General features: G+C 38.1%; 1 protein-coding gene across 13 annotated transcripts in view; it reads left to right on the forward strand.

The window, feature by feature from the left end:
• Window positions 1–6,731, forward strand: part of CTNND1 (catenin delta 1) — a 50,923-nt gene extending 44,192 nt beyond the window's left edge. For 8 of the 13 annotated variants that reach the window (XM_081275102.1, XM_081275105.1, XM_081275103.1 and 5 more), the window contains 4 exons: window positions 145–232; window positions 2,856–2,918; window positions 3,700–3,803; window positions 4,590–6,731. In XM_081275102.1, coding sequence (XP_081131228.1) covers window positions 145–232; window positions 2,856–2,918; window positions 3,700–3,803; window positions 4,590–4,601 — 267 coding nt within the window. In that variant the 3' untranslated portion in view covers window positions 4,602–6,731. Of the gene's footprint in view, window positions 1–144; window positions 233–2,855; window positions 2,919–3,699; window positions 3,804–4,214; window positions 4,550–4,589 lie in introns of those variants that run through there. The other 5 variants (XM_081275109.1, XM_081275099.1, XM_081275101.1 and 2 more) reach the window with 4 other exon arrangements.
• Window positions 6,732–21,357: the final 14,626 nt, after the last annotated feature.

The following is a 21,357-nucleotide window of genomic DNA, read 5'->3' on the forward strand; positions in this document are numbered from 1 at the left end:
GGGGTATGGAAAGCTGAGGAAGGAAACCATGTTTAAGGAGAGCCTCTGGAGGAGGTAGGGCGGGGCAGATTGCTTTGTGGGGTGGAGGCAGGCTGGAGAATAAAGACATTCTGTTCTATGACTTGGCATTTTGTTTGCCTCCAGGTGAATCTAAACAATGCTTCTAGAAGCCAGAGTAGTCATTCATATGATGATAGCACTCTCCCTCTCATTGACCGGAACCAAAAATCAGGTATAGTACCCACAGAGTAAACTCATCTTCTTTTAGCCACTTCTGTTATTCTTTATGGGCTTATTGACTAAGAAATAGGATATATATTTATTTCTGAATGAGTTAGTCTTTTGTGGGAGGGGAATAATGCTTTGCTCCAGAATTGTAATGCACAAGCTGGCAGATCTGAGCTTTAGAAATCAAACGTGCAATTTGCCTGAGTGTGATTTCTTCTATTTTTGCTTGTGAACTTAAAATCACTGGAAAGTGAACCCTAGGTTTTTGTTTTATTTACCTTTAAATTTCTATATAATGTCAAGTAATGCATGTTTACTGTTGAAAAGTTATAAAATACAGATGTCCAGAAAAATAATAGAAAATCAGTTATTTCTACTACCCAGAGATAGCAACTATTATTTTGGGTTATAACTTTTTAAAACCTTTTGCCATGTGAACAAACACGTTCTTCTGAAGAGATGAATTATATATTTTGTTTTACCCTTATTATTCTTAATGACTCTTGGCTTTAGCCTCCATGAGTGGTTCTTGAATTGTTCTCTGAAAGTCTGGAGGCTGTTGAACATTTGCTTTGATGGCATAGAAGCAGTGGTGCATATTGTTGGTAGCTTAGGGCAGTGATATCACACTGAATAAGTTGTAGACCCCATTACCACATTCTTATATTTTAAAAAAAGAACCATCTGAATGATATAAATAAAAATGTCAGTAATCTTTATGCTCTCAGTATACCCCTTAGGATATTTTGGTTGTGATATTGAAATACCATTTGGCTTTGTAGTAAACCATAGTACATGGCTTTAGTCATATATTGTTGTTAATGGCTTTTCAACTAAAGAATCAAGAGGGAAAAGCTGGTTTAGTGGCACATGCCTGGGATCCCAGGTACTTGGGAGGCTGAGGCAGGAGCATTCCAAGTTTGAGACCAGCTTTGGCAACTTAGACCTTGCCTTAAAAAGATTAAAAAGGGCTGGAATGAAGCTCAGTGTGGAGCAACCCTGGGTTAGAAACCCAGTACTGCGGTGGTGCGAGGGATCAAGAGGGGAAATACAAGATTTCCTATTTGAATATACATAATGTCTTCTATGAAACTGACCACTGAATGAAGGTTCAAGGTAGAAGAAGAAGGAAAGGCTGAGGGGGAAAGGCCATCTTTACAAAAGAATGTACTTAGTAGAGCTATAAAAAATAATGGTATGTTTCTACCCTTGAATACACATCTTTTAAATATTCTGTGCTGATGAAATAGTGTATATACAAAGCATATCTGCTGCAAAGAATGACATTCAATCCCTGCAAACACAAAAAAAGACATTTGTCTTGAGGCAAAGCAGTTGTACTGTTGTTGGAGTTACTAGTTGGACTAGCCACTTTTTTATGGAACACCATTTTACTTGAAATAATTGGCCAACAAATTGTAATTAGACCTAGGTATTTGGCACACATTTCTTTAAAATGGAATGCAGTGAGCTTGTCACTTAACTGACAGTATTTGGTGCCTGAACTTTGAAGATTATAACTCTGAAAAACATGAATTGGTCTCTGTGAGCCTGGTAATTTCCCAATACTTTTCTACTAAAATCTTTGGTGATATTAAGGAATGTGCCTTTCAGTCTGTCTATCCAGATAGATCGAGAGATATAGATGTATAAATAGTATTAATATTTGGAACATTTATGAAGGTCTGTGAACTTGTATTTTGCAAGGAACTGGCGCCATGATGCTTTAAAATCATGCATGGGTAATTGATACATTCCAAGTACATGACAGGCCAATAATTTTAGTTTAATAGAATATAAAGGGATTGTTAGTTTGATTTCATATTCTACATTACTTTAAGAAACTATTACTTACTGAATATTCATACACTATCAAGGAAAAATGTTCATAGTTATCTAAAAAGACTATTAAAGTTTTCCTTCCTTTCTTGACTTCTTATCTATGTGAGGCTGGATTTTCTTCAATAAACCTTAACCAGAGTAACTACATAACAGATTTAATGTAGAAAAAGATATGAGAATCCAGTTCCCGTTTATTAAGCCAAACTTTGAAGAGATACACATAAAAGTAAAACAATGATTTTTTTTTAATTAAAAATATTTGTAGGTGGGTGTAGTAGTGCATTCCTATAATCCCAGCCTCTCTGGAGACTGAAGCAGGAGGTTCCCAATTTCAAGGACAGCTTAAGTAATTTAGAGATACCCTTTTAAAATAAAAAAGGACTAGAGGCAAAGCTCAGTGGCAGAGCATTTGCCTAGCATGTGTTAGTCCCTGGGTATGGTCCCCAGTACTGGGGGGCAGGGGGAAGTAACACGTAGTAACTCATTTTTTAAAATGAAATAGACATTTAAAAATTTCTCAGTACCATAAATATTCATATATATATAACCCACACCAATGAAAATTCTTTGGATCCTCATAATGTTTTAGGACTCAATTTTTTTTAAGACTGCAAAAGAGAGACCTTGAGACCGAGTAATTTAAAAAACTGCTAGCTTAGATTGAATTGTGTCTTATATTTAAGTCTGTCGGAAAGGAAGAAGGATAGACCAAGAGAGTAATTTATGATATATGTAGATTTTGAAGAGTTGGTTTTTGACCTGGATAACTTTCTGACTCCATGTAGATAAGAAACCTGATCGGGAAGAAATTCAAATGAGCAATATGGGATCAAACACAAAATTACTAGGTAGGTGGTTAATTCCTGCCTAAGGTTGTGGAGTATTTCACTGGGATGAGGAGAGATGTCCAGTTTTGTAGTGTTTTCTTACACACTCACCATTTATCATCCTATAAAAACATTGGCTGATTGTTTTCTGTTTCCATTTGGAAGGATATGAGGACATTTAGTAAAACTTTATCCATCTACTTTTTCCACATTCCACTTACTTGGAAGTTTTCAGAAAATCTTCATATGTTCCCTGGTTACTACAGAATCAAGTTTGTATCCCTTGACTTAGTCAGACTCCAGTCTCTGAGGTCACTGTCTTCTCTCCATGCACTGTCTTCCAACCTACCTGGTCTACTTTGCTGTTCTATCTTTTCATTCTTTTTTTTCCTCCATATTTTGCTGATGTCATACCTAATTCAGGATTGCCCTTCCCATTTGCTTTTCTAAATTCTCTTCATCCTCAAAGACTTAACTTAAGCTCTGTTCTCTTGTCTGTCAGGTCTTTTCTATTACAGTATATATCACTGTTTTTCCTCTTAATCTCAGTACTTTTGTCTAGACAGATTTCTTTAGTTTAGCCTTATTATCATTTGTCATACTCTGGGTATTTCATATATATATTATCTTCCCCATTATATTCAAGTTCCTTTTAAGTCCAGGACCATCAGAGTTTAACGCGTTTCAGAATCATTTGGCACAGGACATTTCCTAATAGGGCTGTCTAATTCACACTTTCCTATTTGATATATATTGCATATCTAGAGGTGAATATCACGTTTCTGTGTACTTTTTTCACTAGATAACAACTATTCCACACTGAATGAGAGAGGGGACCACAACAGAACACTGGATCGATCTGGGGATCTGGGAGATATGGAGCCATTGAAGGGAACACCCTTGATGGTAAATCCTCTGTTTACTCTTGTCTGTCTAAGGCTAATTCTGTTTTGAAGCTTGAACATTTCATGAAATAGAAAAAAAAAAGTCCAAAGAAAGTTAGCATCTTTTTTGGGTAGGAGTTTCAAGGAAAAAATAGGGTTTTGACTCATCTTGGGATTCCTTGGGCCATTGTTCTGCATTGGTTGAGTTTGGGGAAGAAAGTCTGTAAAGGTGGTACTGATGACTACTAATACTAACTGATCTGTTCTCAAACATCACCCTTTCTGTACCTGCCTGTTATGAATGTTTTGTCCTTCTTTTACTATTACCTTGTTTGTTTGAATTTACACATTTTGGAATATTCTTTAGGTCTGGCACACTCTTCATGAGGTTTTTATCTTTACTCTCATACTAACAAATTGCATGTGTTCACAGCAGGACGAGGGGCAGGAATCTCTGGAGGAAGAGTTGGATGAGTTGGTTTTGGATGATAAGGGGGACCAAGTGTCTTACCCCACCATGGTATGTCCTCCAGTCATCCCCAAGATTGTCCTTGAGGAAGGAGGTTCCTGTGTGCCAGCAGTTTGCCAATCTTGCTGATGTGATCAGGCAGAGACTCTGGTCTCAGCTATGTGGTGCCTGGGGACTTCTGCTTTTGTGATTATTACCTCCTAAGAGCCTGGGATGTGCAGATGGTGATCTGATTCTCCATTATGTGCTGCTTTCCTTCTTCTAGACTTGCTCGATTGTCTTTTTTCAGGTTTTCTTATTTCCAACCCTATTAACATCTTTTTCTTTTTTTCCCCACAGCAGAAGATTTAGCACCACTATCTCTACTCCACCTGGGCTTATAATATATGTACTTTTATTTTTTGGTGGTGAAATGGACTGATGATTTTTCCCTCTCTTCGCTGGACTATTGTGCCAACTGCCAGGCTGCCTCCTGCCCTTGTAGCCCAAAGCAGCTGCCTTCATTCCATCAACTCAACTTCTTCCAGTGAAATTTAATTGTCTCACCCCACCCCCTCAATCCCTCCTGTTTCTCCCAAGAAACCTGACTCAGTTTTTTGCATATCTTGAGAATGCTGCAGATTAGCTCTTTTTGCCAGCTCTCCCTGGAACTCTTGGCCTTGTATGTAGGGAGGGAGACAGTGGGAATCTTCACTGGAAGCCATGGGAAGAATTGGAAGTTAACATTCTGTATATGCAATGTCCAGCAACCTGCTATTGTGATGATTCTTAATCAAGATTATTTTTCCTGGTGGGCAAGGGACTTTTTAATTTTCTTTTGGAGAATGGGAAGCACGAGCTCTTCTCTTATTCCAGTGGCTATTTATGAAGCAAAGAAGGCTGGCAGCAGTGGTACATTCCACTTGGCAGGGGCCTTCGATTAAGTGAAGGCCTTCTAAAACTGGGATTGAGAATCCTTCTCTCCTCACCTCTGAGGTAGGGGCCATCAAGGACCTACTGACTCCATCTCTTCTGTAAGCCTCATGCCAACCCTGGGCTGCTGCTGCCCCTTACTGAGGCTGTCCTTAACCTCCTCTCCCACCCTGTGATAAGTCTGCTGACTTGTCCTGGCCATTTGCAAGAAGCTGTATAAAGAGGAGAATGTCAAGGAAGACTTTCTGGTTGAGAAGGAGCAGAAAGATGTCTTATGAAAAGAAGAGGAACCTCTAGGAGGAGCTAGAAGGAATGTACATGAAGTGGTTAGTCTGAAACTGGCAGGAAGCTTCAAATCTGGCTTCCCCCAACCCTTACCCCATTTCTCCTATTCCTACCCTATAGGCCTGTCCTCCCCTGCCTCCTATCTGGATTGGTTGGCCAACTGTAGGACTTGATGTACATAACTCCTGTCCCCTTTACCCTTATAAGGTGGGGATTGCCCCTGGCTTTGCCTCTTCTTTGTGCCTTTGGCCTGGGGTACATCTCCTCCCTCCCTTTCATGTGCCTTTCTTTGCCTCTGCAGTCTCATTTCTCATGATTTTGCAAGTTCTATTTTGTTGCTTTCTTACCCACTATTAGCCCTCAATAGCAGAAAGAAGAGGAGAGGTGACCTAGAGAGTCTCAAGATTCTGGGGATTGGCGTAGCCTCTGATTTTAGCCACAGCAGGTTTTTGCTCAATAGCATGTAATTGGGATTTTGTAAAAATCTCATCTTGATGGATCTCAAAGCAAGATTGGTAGGGGTGAGTGGTGTGACTCTTACTCCTTAGTTGTCCAGGATATACCATAATATCTGAAGGGATTATAGTGAAGACAAGGTTTCTCCCTAATTCTCCCTTCCCTGCAATATGCCCCTCTCACTTTTAGTGTATATTAGCAGGTTGGGCTAAAGAAATCAGCTGCTACGTGGGTTTTTTTTTTTTTTTAACCCTTTTCCTTATTTGCTTTCTACTTTCCTTAATCTAAAAACTCTGTTCAATGCAACTGGAATTCTTATTCCCTCTCTTCCCCTTCCCTTATATATTGAGGCTATGGGGTAGGAGAAAAGTGCACAACCCACCAACCCCTTTCCCTATGCATTAAAATTCCTTATTTACCTTCCTCCCATTTCTTCCCACTCTCATCCACCTTTTCTGAAAAAAAGGAGCCTTTTGCTCTCTGTGACCCTCAGAGCACACTGCACAGGGGAATTTCCCCATCCAGACCTGGCTCCACTCTTGGTTTCTCTTGTCCTCCTCTGCTCTTCCTGGTGCTCTTTTTTCTCGGTGGGGTGTGGGTAATAGAATAGCCATGGGCTTTTGGGGACCTTTTAACTATATATTTTTTTCTCTTTCATTTATAAAAACACTAAACATTCAATTCCAGACAACCAAAAATTCCACCTTCCCACCGAAACTACTAAGGGGCAAATGTCTTCTGCTCCATACCTTTTTCTTTTTCTTTCTCTCTTGTTAATGCTTTTAAAAACAAATGAATTTTTTATATGAATAAAGTTTTTAAAGTGTGTATGTGGGAGGTCTGTGTCATTTCTTCACTTCGAGCTGCATTTCTTCCCTCCTTTTCATCTTGGCTATTTTCTTAAGTATCTGTTCTTTTTCTTTACAGAGCAACCAGAAGGAGGTTATACCAAGATGAATTTATTTTGAGCTTAGTTCCAACTCTTACTAAGAACATTCTTTTTAATTATATGTGAAACAATTTTTTTTCCCTTTAAAGATTCTTAAAAAATTCAATGTGGCTGAAGTAGAGCATGGGGAACATATTGCTGATTTAGGAAGCTGAAGTATAAAGAGTTAATAGCTTCCTTGGTCACTGGGATTCTGGCGCATTATTTAACAAAACTAACATTGAATAAAGCCACTTGCAGTACATGGCCCTCTTGAACATATCATTTTGAGTAGATTAGAAGCTAGCAACCCCAACTACCATCCTAGTAAATACGAAAATATAGATTTAAAAGGCGCACGTATGTAAGTACTGATTACTGGGCCATTATTTTGCTTCTCAGGCTGTATGTAGCAGACTGGGCTAGTTGTTTAACATAACATCCTACCCAAAGTCAGGTGTCCTACCAAATAATGTTGTTTGGGGTAGCAGATACTTGTTGGATTACCAGGGATTTTTACTTAACTGCATGCAGATGACAAGGATTAAGATCTATGGGAAGAGACTTTATTTTTCTGAAGACCTTATGTCCTGTCATATAACTTAAAAATATCAAGAGAATTTATGTAAAATGCTTTCTGTATGCCCAAATTTTTAGATTAAAATTATATAGCTGGCTCCTGAGATGGTCCTGTCTCATTTTGTTGGGTGTAAAAACTGTTGGGCTAGTGAGACCAGGAAATCTCAGCACTGTAGTGTATCTATTAAGTCTAGATGGTTGTCTGACAACTCTAATTTTGACTTGAAGGATAAAGCAAAGCACAAAGCCAAAATGCTATTAGAATTTGCTTTCCAAAGAAGTTTTTTTATCTGTGTAGAAAAACCTGGCTACTGGTCAATAGCCGTATTTCCCTGATTCATTCTTTATTATTCACCAGCACTGAACTCAATGCAAACCTTACTCTGGGATTGGTCCATTTGTTTTATTTCATTCAGTAAATACTATGCTAAACATTGTAGAGGTTAAATTTAGATTAGAGAATAAAACGGATGGGTCCTTTCTCATAGATTATAATCCATGAGAATCCTATATAACTAAGACTTATTATCTATCTATCTATTTATTTTTTTAAAAGCCCTTATCTAAAATGGGTTGTTAATAGAATGATCTGAAAGCCCTATAAATTCTAAGTTTCTTGATAGTAATGCTTCTGAAGCCTCTTGGTATCTCTTAAGCCAACTTTAGGAACCTTTGGATTTTGTCGATTTGCCAACGTATTTTCAGATCCTTTAAAGCCTACGAATTGTTCTAGAAGTGGTTAACAATTATGGTTAACACTTTCTGTTTTTTTTTTTTTTTTTTTTTTTTTTAAAGATGTTTGTGAGATAGCTACCTCTAATGAGTATTACTGTGGCATACTTTCTGACAGCTCAAAGCGGTGAACTCCCTTGGTCATGTGTTCTTTCTTGCTAAATTAAAGTATTTTGCTGTGAGCTATAAACATCTAACCTGGGAAGAACTTAAGACCAGTCTTTCTATCATTCTTTCTCATTTTGTAAAGGTTCTTGGTACTTTCATAGAGTTACAGATAACTGGTCCTAGCTTTTATACCTGAGCAAGTACATAAGAATCATGAGGGCTGTTTATTGAAAATGCAGATTCCAGGGGCTGGGTATAGCTCAGTGTTAAGAGTGTTTGCCTTAGTATGCACAAGGCCCTCTGTCTGATCCCCAGCAGCACATCAGATTCCCATGTTCCATTTCAGAAATTGATTCAATAGATGGGACTTGGGAATCTGAAATCTTGGTAAGACACCCAGGTTATTTGGATGTATGTGGTCAGTTAACTGTAACCTTTTTTTTTTTTTTTTGTGATGTTTTATCAGGGGTATTCTACCACTAAGCCACATCCTCAGCCCTTTATATTTTGAGATAGAGTCTTGCTAAGTTTCCCAGGCTGGCCTTGAACTTGTGATCTCCCTGCCTTAGCCTATTGTGGCTGAATTAACTATAATATATATATTTTTTAGTTGTAGATGGACACAAAATCTTTGTTTATTTATTTATTTTTATGTGGTGCTGAGGATTGAACCCAGTGCTTCACACGTGTAAGACAAGTCTACCACTGAGTCACACCCCCAACCCCTGAATTAACTATAATTAAAGACTCTGATCTAGTCACTGTAAAACTTCAAAGTGGAGCCCAGAATGATTGGCTTCAATACCCCTGGCAGTAACATTTCATGGTGGATATAGATACTGTAGTGTGATGATAATGACATTGAGAGAATTCATAGAGGAAATAATGTCTATTTCAAAGGAATTGCTTGCATAGTATTTGGGGGTAGTAGTGAAAGGCTACTCATGTAGCATCTGGATAGAGGAAACTCCTTATACATGCAAATCATGTCATGTAGGTAATGTCTAGGCTGCTGAGAGGGGAACCCAGCCCAGGATATGCTGCTCCCTAGAATACAGAATTTCCTTAAGTTACTGATGCATCACTTCTCACTATGAAGGTTACTTCAGCTGGGAAATAAGTGGTCTCATTGTCCAAAGACAAAGAGGCCAGGTCTGGAAATTTTAATTAGTCCAGAGAGAATCTACCTCGAGAAAGCACAAAAATTTAAGAAACAAGATATTGCTAGCAGCAAATTTTTTCCATGTAACTTGGACCCCTTGACTTTCCTGTTCTGTGTCACTTAAAGCACCAGTTCTTTAGCTGTTCCAGAAATTTGGGTCAGACATGGATAGAGAAAAGGCTAGAGGAAGTATATAAAACAGCAATGAAAATAATAATTTTGAACTGCCTGCATCATTATAACCTACTTATGTTGTTCTTTCACATAGAATGAAATGATCAGGGCCAGCTGTCCATGAATGAATTGAGCCTCAAGATCATGATGCTTGTTGCTATAATTGTAAGAGTTATAAGTGATTTGCAAGCAATTAGGCCCCCCCACTTTTTTTTTTTTTTTTTTTTTTTTTTTTTTTTTTGTGGTGCTAGGGATCAAACCCAGGGCCTTGTGCATGTGACGAAAGCACTCTACCAACTGAGCTATATCCCTAGCCCTCCCTTTTAAAAACCTGAGTATATGTCTCCATGTTCATTGTGAAAAAGGACAAGCTCAAGGACATAAAGGGATTTTCTACCTTGTTGTCTTTCCCCAATATCTCTAAATGCTAGTGGACAAATAGTCTGAATGCCACAGACATTTGTGCCTGAGGAAAAGAACAAAAAATATGAAGTATCTGGTCATGTCCCAGTTGTTTCTTATTCACTCTTTGTCTTAATTCCTTTTTTAGGCATGACATTGGTCTTTTTGCAACTCTTGTCAGAATGAGGGGCGAAGAACCCAGCAAGGTGTTGCATTCTGTAATCCCAGCAATTTAGGAGCACAAGGCAGGAGGATCACAAGTTACAGGCTAGCCTCAGCAATTCAGTGAGACCCTCTCTCTCAAAAAAGAAAGGGCTAGGGATTTAGCTCAGTGGTGGAGCACCCCTGAGTTAAACCTTCAGTATTCCCTCCGCCAAAAACCAAAACAACAAAAACAGGGACAGGACAAATGGGGTATGTGTATTTGGAACTAATTGAGGCTTTTGTTTTTGGTACTATGGTGATTTCAATACTCTGAAAAGCCCTTTAGCAGAAGCAACTAGAATGCTTGGTAAATAGATTTGTAAAAAATACCTTTAAACACATTGCTGAGTGGTCACAAAAGTAAGAAACCCAGTTTTCAGAACAAAGCCAAAGCTGGTATCCTAAGAAGTAACTACTAAAACCAATTTTTACTTAGAGTTGTTGCCAAACTCAACAAGCCTTCAGCTTCTACAGAATATGGGAAAGCAGGTTCCCACATAAAGCTGGACACCCTCCTCAATATAAAGGTTAGAAACAGACTCGATAGAATAGGATAGCAAAGATTATTTGTCTTAACTTTGTAGTGAGATGGAAGAAAAAAATACATGGAGTATCTTCCTTGAGAATTCCTAACTATAAATGTTCCTCTGTGGGTTTTTAGTTCAAAAAATTTAGGCTACCCTCCTGGTCCAGAAACTTCTAAGTGGAAAATTTAAAGTGGTAACAGTTGGCCAGCCTAGGTGATTTCCAGAAGCCAGTGCAACTCCTTTAAGGGCTCCAAAGCAATCTCCATAGATAGACTTATAAGGAAAAACGAGCAACCTTGCTAAAAAAATTCCAAAATACACAATGGAATAAGGCAATATGAATGAAAATGAGGACATAGAAGCTAATCCTTAAATAGTTCACATATTGGCACTGTCACAGACCATAACAAAATACCTTGATTAATAAGCTAAAACAGGTTTGGAAGATTTAAAAGTTCAGCAGATGATGGGGGTGGAGAGGATGAGATAAAAATGAAAAAAATTGAAATAAAGATAGATGGATTAAACAGATGAGACAAATTGAAGGTGTATTAGTGAATTGGAAGTTTTCAAAAAATTGTCCAGAATGCACCCCAGATAAGGAGAAAGACAAGAAGAATAGAAAATATGAATTTGAGGAATGGATGATGGAGTGATAAGATCTAATGTACAATATTTGGAGCTTCAGGAGGAGGTAATATTCAAAGCGATAATGGCTCATAAATTTTTCAGATTTGATGAAAGTCACCAAACCTCAAATTGGGGAAGGCCAGTGAATCTCAAGCAAGATAAAAAAGCAACTCATCTAGAGGCATCAAGGTAAGATGCAGAAAAGTTAAGAGTTCAGGCAGCTGGAGAGAGTAATACAGGCTATCTGTAGAAAACAGCTGAGGTGGATAACTTCAACAACATTGTAAGTCAGAAAACACTGCAGTAGGTCTCCATTCATGTTAAGAAAAAAAAATTAGCAAAACTGCCTATTGCAGGGCTATTAAAAACATTTAAGACAATCACTTTCCACTCACAAAAGAGGAGGAAGGAAAATGATCTCCAATGGTGAATGAGTGCAAGAAGGTACACTGAACAAAGATTGGTAAATATTAGTAAAAGTAAGTCTTAACCTTAAAAACATAAGGTTATTGCTTGCATAAAAGCAGTATGAATTTGTTACATATTACTGGACAACAGTGATGTGCAAGTTGAAAGGGTGATGAGAACTCCCTTTTAGTTTCTTATATTCAGGAGGAAAGTAAACTGATCAAGACTTTTTTTTTTTTTTTTTTTTTTTTGGGTAGTCCTAGGGATTAAACCCACTGATCAAGACTTTTGTGAAACTAATGTACATATTAGTTATAATAACCACTAAAAACCAGACATAGAGCATGTAACTTCTAAAGAAGTAGAGAGAAAAGAAGGCATAGGGAAGGTAGGGAGAATTGGAACTGATGATTTACCCAGTAGAACAAGCTGAGCTCCCAGGGCTGTGGTCACAGGTGGTGGTGAAGTATCTACTTCTGAATCACTGTGCTGGGGTTAGCATATAGCAAGTGAAGGAGATTGCATCCAGAAAGGAACAGTGAAGAAAGAGCAAAAATAAACATAAGGAAAACAGGCCCAAGACAGTTTCCATAAAGGAAAAGTTTATAACTTAAGTAAAAGTTTGTTGGCTGCTGTGTGAGTTGGTCAGCCTGGCTTAAAGACAGAAGAGCAGGACAGAATACTTTTACACCTTGCTGACTCATAAATTACAATCATTGAGTGCAAAGTCTGAGTAACCTCCCTCATTCTAATAGGGCTTTATCCAAAGTAGGGCTAGCCAAAGCTGGAGATTGCCCTTTGATGTGATGGAGCTATGCCTTATTTTAAAGACTGCTGGCTTTAGAAGGGGTCAGAGGTATCATTGGATTGTTCAAGTTCATCTCTGCATCATTAGTCATTTCCTTTACTCCAAGAAGAGCTTTCTCAGGAACATTAATTGAAATTTTGGATTATTGCTGGTACATCACCATGCAACATATTTGCAATAGACATTTCTCTATGATTCACTTAAAGCATATTTACAATGCAAAGCATAGATTTTATATGTGATCAAGATATGCTACCTAATACCTTATTCAAAAGCCTAACGCTTTCATTCTTTCTTTTCTCTTTATTGGAGTTAGTGTCTCTGAAACCTAGGTCCAGATATTTTGAGATGATTCAGAATGTTAATGTATATAAAACTACTCAGTACTAAGCTCAGGGTATGGAACCAGACTGGCTGAATTCAAGTTCTTATTCTGGTACTTAAAACTTTGGCAGGTTTCTTAAGCTTTTAGTGCTTCTTATAATGGGACTAATTCCTACACATTGTAAAGATCAAATGAGATAATTAATGTAATTGTACTTAAAATATTACCTGGCACATACTAAGTATATTATTTATTATTATTGTATTTATCAGGTACTTTTCTCTTCTGTATGTACATAATTTATTTTGTCTAACTACTTCAGGGATGATTTCCGGGCTACCAAAAATAACAAGCAACTAGTGTACATGTCCAACCCCTGGATTAGGGAAAGGAGCTTTAGTTATTTGATGGGTACTTTGACCTCTTTGGTCAAGGCCCTGTTCTAGATTGCTGACCTTTCAGAGTGATCCTTGCAGAAATTAAAGTTAAGGTCTTAGAGACTGTGGCACCCCAGGGTGGAAGTGTCTGTTAAGTCTGGTGATCACGTAGGCTTTTCTGAACAGGATGAGAAAAGACTTCCTCACAAGATAACAAGGATTTTCTGAATGTCGGAATTCTTTTTTTTTCTTTTTTTTTTGTGAATGTCGGAATTCTTGAGATAAAAAACGTAATCTTCATGGCAAAGCCCATGAGAGAGAAGAAAAGATTCAGAGGAATGAAAGAAGAAATATATTTATTTATATATATAAACATTTATTAAGTATTTAGCTATATGATAGGCTCTATACTAGTAAGCAATGTTGTAGTGACCACAAAGCCTTATTCTCAAGAAGCTTGTAGTAAATTTCCCTGAGTGCAGAGGGTTTTTCTTTTCTTTTCTTTTCTTTTTTTTTTTTTTTTTTTGATATCAGGGATTTAACCCAGGGGTGCTTTACCACTGAGACACATCCCCAGCCCTTTTCATTTTTTGTTTTTGAAATAGGGTCTTGCTAAAATGGTTAGGGTCTCACTAAGTTGCTAAGGCTGGCCTAGAACTTGTGATTCTCTTGCTTCAGCCTCCCAAGTTGCTGGGAGGACAAGTTTGCAACACCTAGTCTGGCAAAACTGACACTTTTGGGGGCGAGTATTGGAGAGCAAACCCAGGGTCTTGCTCCCATGCTAGGTGAGCACTCTACCACTAAGTTCCATCCCCAGCCCCCCTGAGGGCAGTATTTTAAGCAATGAAATCACTAACTATAGAGAATAGTATGCAGGGCAAAAGATTGAATGACCAGTTAGAGAAAGCTGTATGATCTTAGATGAGACATAATGGAGGTTTTGGCTGGACCATAGTATAGAGAAAAGAGTTCATTAATTTCAAATCTATGCAGCAATAATGTAGTAGCCAATATTTAGTGCTTACTGTTTGTAAGACATTACTTTGCATACTTTCAGTATACTGACATTTAATCTTCACATCAACTTGTATGGAGGGGAAATACATGACACATAATAGCAAATATTTTTTTTGGCTAATCTTTGTGCTAATGTCTTCATGGGTATGATCCCTGCTTCATTCTTGTACAATTATCATTTTATTCTCATTTTACACATGAAGAAATGAAATCTTAAAGAAGTTAAGTAACTTGCCTTAGGTTATACTCAGTGACAAAGGTCAGACTTTGAACTGATTTAATTCTAAATTCTTTGTTTTTAAATTACTAATATAATGGTTTCAGATGCTGAACATAGGGTGAGGCATTGGGGAGGATTAAAGATGAAACCTGGTGTCTGGCTGGTATCTGCCACTGATGAAACAAGTGGAAGGAGGGGTTAGGATGAGTTACAAGTAAAGAGTTTGAGGTGATAGAGGGACATTGAAGTGGACAAATGCAAAGAGCACTTACCTCTGTAGAGCTGAAGCACAGGAGAATGCTGAATTCTGGATGTAGATTTGGCAATCAACCTACAGGCTATACTTCAAACAATGGGAGTATTTGAGCTGGCCTGGGGCGCATTAGTGTGAGAAGAGCAGAAAGTTTAGCTTTGAACCCTGGTGGTATGTAAATATTTAAGAAGGGAAAGATGATCCTGAAAAACTAAGGAATTGACTGGTTTAAAACATTTCCTTCCTTTCTTCCTTCCTTATTTCCCCTCCCTCCCTCCCTCCCTTCCTTCCTTTTTCTTTTTCTTTTTTTTTTTTTTTTTTTAATGAAACTCTGTGGCTTTCCAGTGCAAAGAGATGCACTAGCAGCAAAACAGTATGGTTTAGTTTGATAGGTTTCATCTTTAGATATGTTCATTTTTCTTGCAATCTTGCTACAGTTTTTGGATCTTGCTCTGTCCCCTGGAACCCTAGAGGGCATGACTTAACACTTTCATTTAGTTCTCCTTTCCTTTGGTATAAAAGTAAGGTTCAGTCTTTCCCAAGGACCACCTTGTCATTGGGCCTGTGCCTGACTGTCCTATCTAATCCTATTCTATTTCTCTCTTGCTTGTTCCTTGACCTTTGTATGTCTTTTCTAATTCTTCAACTAAGTCTCTAGTTGCTATCACTCCAGACCTGTACTACCTAGCAGCCTATCTAAAATTATAAGTCTCTGTTTATGTTTCCCTGTTGAGAATTTTGTCCAAGAGTGGTAAGCATAGCCAGTAGGTTCACCCTGTGGCTGACAGGATGCCACTTAATGTGAAGTCTATCCTCCATCTGTCCCTGCAGAACAGATTCCTAGCACACTCAAGATAAGCATCCTGGAGGACTGGCAAGACTGGCCTGGGAACCCACATCCCTTTTAATCTTTCCTCTCCTGTTTTTTATCCTTTTGCATACCCTAATTGCAGCAGAACTATTGCCACATGAACTCAGACTTTCAGGGTTCAAAGGGAACAGTGCAGATTGGAGGCTTGTCCTTATACCGCAGCTCTCCACTGTATTGCAAGTACAACATCGAGCACAGAAAATAGTAGGTTCGCAACACAGCAGTCATGGTAGCCAACATGAGTAGAAGAGATGCTCTCTGATGACAGAGCTGGCCTCCAGCCAGGAGTCCACCTCCAACAAGAGAACATGCACCTACGGTTTGTACCCCAACCCTAACCTACCTTGTACATTTATTATTTTTTAAATTTTTGGTTTAAATGCTGGGGATGTAGCTCAGTAATAGAGTGAATGCTTAGCATGTGTGAGGCCCAGCACTTCCAAAACAAAGTTGATTGCCACCACTGAAGCCAACACAAAAACCCAAACCTGACTTAAACAAAACAAAAAAAAAAATTGGTTTATTTTATAAGAGCTTATATAACTCTTTTCCCCCTGTACATCCATAGTAGGCAAGTGCTCTACCACTGAGTCTGATTTTAGTTTTTTTTTAAATCCAGTCATTTGAAGTCTACAACCTGCTTCTAGCTTGTTTTAGAGGGAAATTCCTAGGAATAAACCTGGCTCAATTTGATTCTCATCATGTCTTCTTTTTACTTTTGAGAAGCCAGGCCCCCAAAGCTCATGCTGAACCTGATTAATGTCTGACTGTAGATGCTTGGTAACTCAGATCTGACCCCACCTTTATTTCCTATAGAGCATCTTGAACTCTAACTCATTCTAGTAATGGTACCTCATTGCCAGTTACTTTATAAGGCACATCCTTCATAGTGTCACATGAAATTGGTGTTTTTTTTTTTTTTTTTTTGACAGTACTGGGGATTGAACCCAGGAATGCATACCAATGAGCTAAATCTCCATCCCTTTTTATTTTGAGATAGGATCTTGCTAAATTGCTGAGGCTGGCCTCAACCTTGCAATCGACCTTGCAATCGACCTTGCAATCTTCGTCTCTTAGGCTTCCAAGTCACTGGGATTAAAGGTGTGTGCCCCATGCCTTGCTGAAATGACTTTTAAAATAAAATCCTTACTCCTTTAGTTATTTCATTAATTTCTGCAAATATTTGTCCAATAACTACTTTATACAGATCCTAGAGCTTAGGGTGCTTCCTGCTTTTAAGTACCAATTCCAGGGACAGAGGCTGTAAATTAATAAATTAATGAGTTAAGTATTATTATAGTGAACATTTTTCACATTTAGAAGAGAGGTGAACTCTGCTGGAGAGAGGCAAGCTTCCTTGAGGTGATATTTGATTAGTTTTAAAGGATAATCAGGATTCTGCCCATTCGAGAATATGCAAAACCATTAAAGTCAAATGGAATAATGTGCAAAAGAACAGAGGTATGAAGAGAATATGTTTAGTAGGTATCCAAATAGACAAAGGAACCTTCTCTTTGTAGACACATTGCATCTAATAAGTGAAGTGATTAAAATAGAATATCACCATTTTACAGTCCTTAATAAACAGATCTTGGCATCAAGTACCAATAGCTACTAACATGTGTCACAAGACACAACTTGTAAAGTAGATAAAAGAAAGTAGGCACTCAGTGGTAGAGTGCCCCAAGTTCTATCCCTAGAACCATAAGAGAGAAAAGCCTTTAGATTCAACTACTGTTTTATAGGAAAATCAAAGAATAGGGGAAATATTGAACTACACCAATGAATGTCATTAGCTAAATGGTGTGGGGGCATTGTAAAATAAATAACCAAGTCCCTTAATAAATTAATTATAAGAAAAAAATGGAGGGAGACCTGTAGATTAAAAGACATTGATCTCAATGCATGGGTTTTACTTGGATCATGATATATAGATGACATTTTATAAGATAATTGGAGACAATCTTTATATTTTTTTAAAGAGAGAGTGTGAGAGAGAGAGAGAAAAATTTTTAATATTTATTTTTTTAGTTTTCGGCAGACACAACATCTCTGTTTGTATGTGGTGCTGAGGATCGAACCCGGGCCGCACGCATGCCAGGCGAGTGTGCTACCGCTTGAGCCACATCCCCAGCCCAACAATTAATCTTTAAATCCCAGATATTTGATGCTACAAAGGGATGATTCTTTTTTTTAGATGTGATGGTGATATTGTAGATTATAATGACTTCTTGCAAATTTGAGCAATATGCTAAAATTTTAATAGATGAAATGTCATGATGAGAAAATTTACTTCTAAGTAGTGTGGGAAAGAGTGGACAGGGACGTAAATGAAACATGGTTGGCTTTGAGTTGGTAATTGAAGCTGGGTTATGGGTATATGGAGGTTCATTATAGTGTTCTATTTGATTTTTATGTAGAGCTGAGAAGCTCTGTAATAAAAAGTTTTTTTTTTTTAAATGGTAAATTTGAGAACTAATAGTTCCACATGGCTGAGGCACAGGGGGACCTAGGGAGCAGCAGAAAGTAGGGTTGACAGGGGGCCAGTGGCAGCCTAGGTGATGCTTGGGTTATGAAGTTCTTTTACTGCCATAGGAAGGCAAATGGATTTCTGACCACCTGAGACCCAGAAATCTGTGGTGGGTCTTCTGGAGCAGCCACAAGGATGGCATGAGAGGAAGGAGCTCAACAGAGGGGACACTGGGTCATATTTTTAACAAGAACGGGTTTGCTTCTAACTTTTATAAAATGGGACTTCTGGGTAATATTTCATTTAAAAACAGGATTCTGGAGAAATTAAATTTTTTTTCTATAGCCATTGAGGGAATAGTTTAAAGGCAATAGTTTGAGTTATAGTGCAGAAGATTTTAGAATGGAAGTGCAGAACACAGGGAAATCAACCATGAGGCCATTGCAATACCTCAAATAAATGAGAAATTTAAGGGGAATTTAGCTAATGCAGATTTGGTCAGGGAGATAGATCTTTAGTGATAATTGTAGTAGTCATTTCCCAAACCACAATCCCAAAAAGGACAATAAAGAGGGTATGATAATATGCTCACTTTTCAGTAATAGCAGATGAAACCACTCTGAGCACATACTGGGGTATGGGCTGGAACAGAGCTCCCTCTTCTATCCTGCTATTGGCAGAGCACCACAACTCGCCAACCTCTTGCTGCAGTTGCAGTGTCAGGAGCAGAATCTCCTTTCTGATCTTTTGGGCACCATGGGGTAGGGAATAATACCAGTTGTCTGGCTCACAGTAACCACTTCTATCAGTTGCTCCTGTTTCAATTATAGTAGCATCCCATCCACACACCACATACCACACACCACACACATGTATTTAACAGTTCTCTACCTTCTAACAGCAGCTTAAACTCCAGACTGTAAGACCCCCAGAGTTAACCATTTTCCCTTTTCTCTATAACCTTGGAGTTTTCCAACTAGAAAAATCCACTGACGGGCTGGGGATGTGGCTCAAGCGGTAGCGCGCTCGCCAGGCATGCGTGCGGCCCGGGTTGGATCCTCAGCACCACATACAAAGATGTTGTGTCCGCCGATAACTAAAAAATAAATATTAAAAAGAAAATTCTCAATAAATAATGCTGCAGTAAACTTGGGAGAGGAGGTATCTTTAAAAAAAAAAAATCCACTGACCTTCCTTCTATTAATTTCTCCCCGAGCTAATCTGTCTGATCCCTGTGCCTTTAAAGCACACGGACATACACTAATGCACAAAGTTGCCTCTATCTAATGAAAATAAACTATTAACGTTTCAGACTTACTGGTGAAAATCTTCTAGGTGCATCTTAATGAGTCTCTACCCCACTGGCTTCCTCTCTGCTGGTTTTGTGTGTAGTTTTTACTTTTCCTTTTGCCCTTCCAACATGTTGGCTTGAATGAGGCCTCCTTAGTTCTGACCTTTTGCTTGTTAATACAGTTCTTTTTTTTTTTTAATTTTTTTTTTTTAGTTGTTGATGGACCTTTATTTTTATTTATTTGTATGTGGTGCTGAGAATCGAACCCAGTGCCTCACACATGCTCAGCAAGTGTTCTATCACTGAGCAACAACCCCAGCCCGTTAATACAGTTCTTAAGCCCTCTTGGATTATACAACTCCTTGAAATCTAATGATAGATATGGACCTTCTCCAGAAAAATTCCCACACACGGTGTTTTGCTTACAATTTGAGCGATTTTCAAGGCTGTGCCTTATGCATCAGATGGACTTGGCTATGGAGGGTTCCTTGATAAAAATGCAGTATTCTTGGTCCTATTCCAGACCTATTAAATCAGAATTTCTGGTGTTAGAATCGGCAGTTTAAATAATCTCCCTGGTAATTCTCAAGTCCACTAAAATTTGAAAGATTCTGCTCTGAAGACTTAGTTTGTCTTTATGGTCTATCTCATCTTCCCATCCAAGTTACTTAACTCTGGCAACAGGGGTTCAAATTCTGGAATCCAAGCCTCATCCCAAGAGAACAATTACTTTCCTCTAGGGCTAAAAAGTGAACCCCTTTCTTGGAGATGCTCTAAATAAGACAATGGCTCTGGGTCTCTTTCATTTCCAAGAACAGTTCTGAATTCGAAGTTGTGAATTCGGGGAGCCGAATCTCATGTCCCAGAAAAAACACACTTCATTCCTTCCTTCTAGCCATTTTCATCAGTTCTTTCTGTGCTCATCTGCCTTCATCCATCCTGGAACCTCCCAAGCAAGATGCTTTGTGCTTCTGTGTGTTTGCTTCATTTTAGGTGTATTATTCTTGTGGGATAGCCAGCAATCTACAGCTAGAGAGTCTTGTAAGCAGAGTTAGAGGGATGCAGTAAAAAGCTTTGCAGAGTTAAGCCTACATCTAGCAAGTCCAGCTACTTTCTTGAGGTTCAGAACTGATAATAGCAGAGATCATATGGCTAACTTCCTTTTGAGTCTTTTTACTGGCTATGAAATGTTTAACAATGTAATTGACAATAATTTAAAAAGTATGAAAAGTTACTTTTTTAAAAGCACAGGATAAATAAATTATAATCCTGGGTCCCACCATACAGAGGCAACCATTATTAATATTTTTACATTCATTCATCTAGTTTTTTCCTATGTTTTAAATAATATAATAGAGCTTATATTACATATAAAGCGCAGCTATCTGCTTTTTGTGTCCTACATTGTTTTATAACATTTCTAAATTGATTCTTTAGAACTATAATTTTTTTCATGGCTGCATAAATATACCATTATTTATTTAACCTTTGCTCAGTTGTTGGATACTTAAATGTTATACCTATGTATAGTATTACAAATATTCTGTAATAAACATATTTGTGCCTAAATCTTTGTTTTCTGAATTATTTCCTTAGAAAAGGATTTGCTGGATCAAAAGTTCTGAACATTTTTAAGGCCTTTGATATGCAGTACCAAACCATTTTCCAGAATGGCACAGATGTCTTACCACATGTAGAAGTTGCACTCACATCAAAAATGCTTCAAAGAGCTTGCACACAAGCAAGATACTACAATGAAGGGAGACAAATAGGAGAGAGAAGAGAAAAGGAAACAACTTCTTTCCCTTGAGGAGAGGGTCTATCTTATTAAAAATAGAATCATAACTCTTTGACCTCGTCCCACATCTTCTTGGAGACCATTCAGGCTTGAAAAGTATTTATGAGAGAATTATGAGAGAATTTTGGACTCTGAACCTTCACCTAGCTTGCCATTGGAGACACTGCAGA

The sequence above is a fragment of the Spermophilus citellus genome (genome assembly GCF_964194105.1).
Source record: "Spermophilus citellus genome assembly, chromosome: 2".
Taxonomy (NCBI): Eukaryota; Metazoa; Chordata; class Mammalia; order Rodentia; family Sciuridae; genus Spermophilus; species Spermophilus citellus.